This window comes from Actinia tenebrosa, unplaced genomic scaffold (genome assembly GCF_029948245.1).
Source record: "Actinia tenebrosa isolate PJP-AT-01 unplaced genomic scaffold, QUT_ActTen_1.0 PGA_scaffold6__47_contigs__length_16458017, whole genome shotgun sequence".
Taxonomy (NCBI): Eukaryota; Metazoa; Cnidaria; class Anthozoa; order Actiniaria; family Actiniidae; genus Actinia; species Actinia tenebrosa.
In genome coordinates, this window is record NW_028292583.1 from 9,235,116 (window position 1) to 9,241,337 (window position 6,222).

The following is a 6,222-nucleotide window of genomic DNA, read 5'->3' on the forward strand; positions in this document are numbered from 1 at the left end:
CGGATATACTGTTTACACTCTAATAAAATAAAAAACAAATAAAAAACTTTCAGCTGACTTTAATTAATACTCACATGATCCGAAAGTGGCTTGCATTATCGAAAATAAATTGATCATAAATAACTTTAAATCATGCTAATTCTATTCATAAATTACGCTGTTATTGATAATAAAATGGAATTAATGTCGAATAATGTATTTCTATTTCTTTTTTCGCTATTTATTTTCATGTTTTTGTGTGTACGTGTGTTTTTTTTGTTTTTTTTTCATTTCATGTCTCAATGGTTGTCGATCGTTAGTTCAGGTTAGGGACGATCACAAGTTATCACTATTTTTTCAAAAGATTTTTTTCCAAACAACTGCAACACAAAACCATGGTTTAATGCCAGTAGTCTGAAAATAATTTTCCCCTTAAAACATCACATTCCGCATTATTCATTCATTCGTTTGTTCGATCGTTCGTTTGTTTGTTAAAATTCGGCGTCTAAATGTCAACTGCCGAAGTATTAAAGAGTTTGGTACTGAAGAACTGTTTCAGTTGCAAACTTGATGGAAGTAAGGGCGGATCTAGGGTGGGGTGCAGGGGGTGCGGACCCCTCCCTGAAATGAGCTAACGGTTTTCGTGTAAGCTTATAAGAAAAAAGTCATTCAATTAGGACACAAAATCAATTGACATGCACGAAAAACATGAAAACGATATACTGATGTTCTAATCTCTATTTTATACCTATTTATCTGATTGTCTAATGTAAAAGTTGATCGAGCTTAATAAAGCTTGTTTTAGGTTTAATGTTGTGAATCGTTTTAAAAATTAAATGAATTTGGAAATTGTACAAACAATTTGTGATCTTATATCTTAGAAAAAAAATGTAGAAAATTTGCATGCACGGTGTACAGTTGTACAATGGATTTTGAGTTTACAACAAAAGCACAATTAGTTTTGGCCTTGAGACTGATACAAAAAATTTATTTATTACATTTGTGACCAAAGTTTATTACATTTGTGACCTTTATTACATTTGGGTCCAGTTTTTACATTTGTGTCTTCTACACACCTTATAATTCTACTGCTTTCGGGCGACAACACCTGGAAAGCACTGGGAAAGGTTATGTTTTTCTAAATAAAAACTAATCAGCTTTTGTACGTGATCATCGAGTTGTTCGAATTTGGCAGTTACGAAATATACCGGTAAACCAAAGGACATTCTCTTGATTTTACAGATTTTGCGCGGGAAATTGCAGAGGGGCTATAAAGCACGTTAAACATAATACATCGTCATTTTGAGTAAAAAACACTATGCCGGATGAATTGAAAAGACATGATATGATTATAAAACATATGGGTTACTTTCCTTTCTTGCTCTCTTCGAGGAGCTCCGGTCCATAGAACACGAGCCATCAATCCTTGGATTCAGAACCCAGAACCATGTCAAAGGTCTTTGGTCTTGTCCTATGCCTAAATACAACTTAAATCAAACTAACTTACGATTTTCGCACTGTATTGTGATACCAAAAGCTCAATTACAATTATTAGATTCAAACTAGCCGAAGGAGACGCCCTAAATATTACATTACTAAAGCGCATTTGCTACACTTTATCGAAAGTGGTTTTAATGAATTCCAGACATTGCCCAAATGCTTGTTGTGTCACGAAGAACTATTGAACGTCGTCTAAACAATTTCTATTAGGAACACTTACTCGGCTATTTCGGAAGAATTGGAGTTGGATTATCTGGTGAAAGAAATACTAGACGAGTTTCCATACTTTGGTTATACACCAGTTTCGAGTTCCAAATTACCGCTGTGTTCCTTGATTACAGACTCATTTACACAGGTTTAGCCTCGATTTTGTGCAGAATGTTGATGTATTCAAGTGAAGTTCCGTGGAATTTCAAAGTGTTTGTATTGTATTGAAGTTGTGCATTCTTTACTTACCGTTGGTAATTGTAAATATTTAGATACTAATACGAGGCTAACCCTGTGTAAATGAGTCTGTAATCAAAGAACACAGCGGTAATTTGGAACTCGAAACTGGTGTATTGTTGTGTACTCGGAGAATTGTCAAGCGTTGCGGGTAAAAGCAACAGAGGCCAGCTTATCCTGCACTGTCCATGACTGAGCCGTTTTCTACAGATGATTATTTTAGTTTGAAAGTAACGAATTAACACAGGCAAATATAAATCTTTATTTATCAATTGGCACGGTATTCTTTGTTATTCACAAGGCTTTATTTTAGTTATAACCCTCATTAGAGTGCAAATAATATACCCGTGAAATAGTTAGGATGAAATAGGAGATAGAGTGACCACAGTAAATCCGTGAAACACTAGTTACTAAATAGTACAAAATAGTGCTAGTTAAACAATAGAAAACAATGGAATTTGCATGAAATTGTGCTATTTAGTATTACTAAAGTTTCACGGATTTACTGTGGTAACTCTAGTTAGCGATTAGACAAGACATAGGAATTCAGTGAGGCATGACAAGGGCACGGGCGTTTTCTAGAGTGACAACTCAATACGCAAATGAATAGATACGAAAATGGGAACATGTAAAATTATACGAAGGAAAAGCATGTACAATAAAATATTGTTTCAGTTTTTGTAAGTGTGTTTAAAAATATTTTAAAATGCGCGCCCTTGAGTAGCACACGTCCACTAGTTTACCCGTCACGGCTTGCCTATTTCTTTAACCAATTAGAAAACTCATTAATAATTCATGAAGAAAACACAATAGAAATCATGACCATGAAGGTGATTTTAAATCGGATAAAGATTCGTCTTCATTTGCATAAACTTTAACTTGGATTTTCTCTATCAAACTTGGTTCATTTCGTAAAAAAATCGGTACACAATGAGAACAAACATCATAAGTTTTCTAAGCCGTTTAATAATCTCGCAGATCGTGTTTTATCGGGTCTAAAACCACTCGGCTGCGCCTCGTGTTTTATACCCGATAAAACACTCCTGCTCGTTTATTAAACATTACTTAGACCTAGGCAACCAAAGGTTAGTAATTAGTTAGCTAGCTATCTATTTCACAGGTATATTATTTACACTCTATAAATGCAAGATCAATATTTTGTTATTAACCCGGTTAATAACTATATATTGACCTCGCATATATAATGAGCAATTCAAATATGTAAACATTTGATAGAAAACCTTCTCGATTGATAAATAAAATACTTAATTACCTTGAAAGTCGACAATAAGCTTAAAATACATCTATATGGTATATGTATATGTATGGCTTATTGCCTCCGTTCTTGGTATGTGGATGATTTGCTACTTTCAAACTAAAATAAAAAAGTGATTTAAATATACTTTTCTCGTTATAGAGTGCTCACACTAAATCCGTGAAACAAATACTAATTTTTAGCACTAAATAGTGATAATTAAACAATAGAAAACAAAAATGATGAAAAGGTAAATTATACATCGTGAAAAGATGAAAACAACTTACTGACGTTTCGGACGCTAGTCCTTCGTCGGAGTAAAAGAGAAAGAAGTGGTAGAAAGGAGTGTATATATGATAGAATAAGACAAAAGAAACCAATGAGAGCAAGGTAGGCAAGGAAACAAAAACAAACAATCAAAAGACAAAAGAAAAGGTTTGTTGAAAGTAAAGCGTTCATTAATCCCGTTGGGACTAAGAGTGCCCAATAGACCTTTTATTTTTAGGACAAATGTCTTATGTACTTTGCGGTACCACTTTGAAAAACGATTTTGGAAGTAATGAGATATCAGAACAATAGCCATTGTTAGATAAAGTGCGTTATAAATGTGAATTCCGGTATGGTTGCGGTCAAGTTTTTAGGGACGAAGTGATAATTGAACAAAACCAGACAAAACATTTTATTTCGCTATACCAGTTTACAACTAGTGTACAATTAGACATTCTTTATAAATTAAGCAAAAAGCGCATTCTTCTATTGCTTAAACATGCACAACAGTGAATGACCACAGGAAGAAAAGATCGAGGATGCCTCCAACGACTGGAGATACAGCGGTAGGTTTTAAAAAAAACCGATGGTGTGTTCAACCTTAACCCGACAAGTCGTAAGTTCTTTGTTAATTCTTTTTAGTCTTGGGTCCCTTCGAACTCGTGTTCTGCTTAGTGGTCTGAGTAGTACTGGATGGGGAGGGTAACCTTTATCGGCGATAATATAACAACCTGCTGGTAAATTGAGATTGCATCGCCAGCCAATATCGGGCATCATATTAAATCCGTTAATGTCATTAAGGTGTCCAGGAAATCTAGGAAAAGAAATTTGATGACAATGATGATGATGCTAATTTTTGGGCGATAACACCATTATAAATTACTCAATAGATTCATAACATAACATATTTAAATCTTTTTTCTCATGTCAAATAAACCGACATCCTTATCACGAACACAAAAATAAAAAGTATAAAATTAAAATGCTTACGCTGCTGAACAGTGAACAATCAATCCATCTGGCGTTATGATTATGTGGCTTGACATGAAATGCCTCTTCTTGTCACCGCGGTAAAAACTTGCCTGTCTTAAGGACGGCCTCCATATTTCATGAATTGTTGCATCGATGATGCCAACACAGGAAGGATACTTCTCCCAGTATCCCACCCATGAATTCCATTCTGCTATTGTGGGCCATCGAACTTCGTTTGTGTAGTGGTCAAGTAAAAGAGGAACGACATTATGTATTGTTTTATTGGTATAAGTAAGGTCAACTCTGAACTTCGCTCCAAGGGTCTGCAACCTTGGATATCGTCGTAACCATATCAGTACAAGGAGTAGTCTGTTTTTGATGTTTAATCGTTGAACTCGAATCCTGCCACGGTTTGCGCGGTCATATAAAATGATTGGCCATCTCATTTCGACAAAAAGTTCTTCAAATGTTTCCACTGTCCCACCAGTAAGGTACCAGAATTTTATGGGAGCCAAAGCAAGTTTGCTGTAGTAATCATGACCTCCATTAGGCTCTGGAAGTCCAGAAAGACCGAGGCGATCAAGGACGTTACCAAGACTGTATGAATCCAAGACACGTGAGCAAGAAGATTACTTGACTCATGAAATTCATTGGAAAAGGTGGAAAGTTGTTGTTGTTCCATTTCAGAATTTTCAAAAGGCCAAGAACTATAAAGACAGTATTACTGAAAAAGGACGGAAAAACGGGAGGAGTCATGGCAGACCTTCAAAGGTTATGTCCTGTAAATATTATGAACGAAGGTTTATAGTCTATCGGGGATTAACAAAAAGATGTACCAAGAATACAAAAGAGGTATTGGCCCATTTGTCCTGAAAAACATGTGACAACAACAATTCACACAATTTATCTTTTCGTCAACTTTAATGGGATTTTTTAGTAAAGCTGACAAATATTTCAGCATTTGTTTGTGTTCCTGATTAGAACTAGTGATTAGACTATTGCCGCTGAATAAAGTAGACGTCGAAGAAGAATGGACCAAATTGCATCGTATGATTGTTGATCCTCTGAGAAATTATTTAGTTGTCACCTTGGTATGAGTCATAAAAATATGCGTTCACAATATGAGTATAAATACAGGTTGCTTATCATGTCCCAATGCAACTAGAACATTGGCTTTAGAAAAATGGAAGGCGAAAGAAACATATTTTTAGAGGCGGCACTAAAAGGGACGCCCGTTATTACCAATCCAAAGGAATATGACGAAATGAAACTGAAAAGGAGTAGCTCATCTGAAGCAAGAAACAAGAGAAAAGAATCCAGTACGAGAAGTGCTAAAGAAACGGCACCAAATTCAAGCAAAATGTTGGAACTTGCCATAGTAAAAGAAGTTATACATAACGTTGGACAGCTGCCTTCCAGAGTGTTACGGTATGTTCAGCTTATGGCAAACAAACTTGGACCAATTGACGAAGCTTACTACACATCTGTAGGAAAAACTGGATGCCCCACAAGAGAAGCAGCAAGAAGAAGAATACTCCGGAGAATGAAAGAAACGTAAGTGTAGTTTATAGCAACTCGAACAATAATAAGCTTTTTTCTAAATGTAATGGAGGTGCACTCTTTGTTTATTTTTTATGTAGAGGAGAACTAAAGGATGAAAAGTCGTGTACTACAGCATCAAATTCCGACAGTAAACTGCCGCCAAATAACATCAATGCCGATCAATAACATGAGCAGGATAATTACGCTTAAGGAGGAAGGAACGCATCTCAGAACATTTAACAGAAAAATCAAGATCATCACTA

General features: G+C 35.5%; 1 protein-coding gene across 1 annotated transcript; it reads right to left on the reverse strand.

Annotated features, from left to right (window-relative positions):
* Positions 1–3,844: 3,844 nt before the first annotated feature.
* Positions 3,845–5,960, reverse strand: LOC148905999 (uncharacterized). Its single transcript, XM_089039314.1, has 2 exons — positions 4,436–5,960; positions 3,845–4,259 (listed from the first exon to the last, which is right to left on the reverse strand). The coding sequence occupies exons 1-2, from the start codon at positions 4,861–4,863 to the stop codon at positions 4,019–4,021; spliced, it is 669 nt and encodes a 222-aa protein (XP_088895440.1). The 5' UTR covers positions 4,864–5,960; the 3' UTR covers positions 3,845–4,018.
* Between the last annotated feature and the right edge of the window lie 262 nt (positions 5,961–6,222).

Excerpts from the sequence above, each read along its gene's own strand:
- LOC148905999 (XM_089039314.1), bottom strand. The coding sequence starts at position 4,863 with ATGAGATGGCCAATCATTTTATATGACCGCGCAAACCGTGGCAGGATT. Across the intron at positions 4,260-4,435 it reads ATTGTTCACTGTTCAGCAGC|ATTTCCTGGACACCTTAATG; the intron begins GTAAGCATTTTA and ends TTCTTTTCCTAG.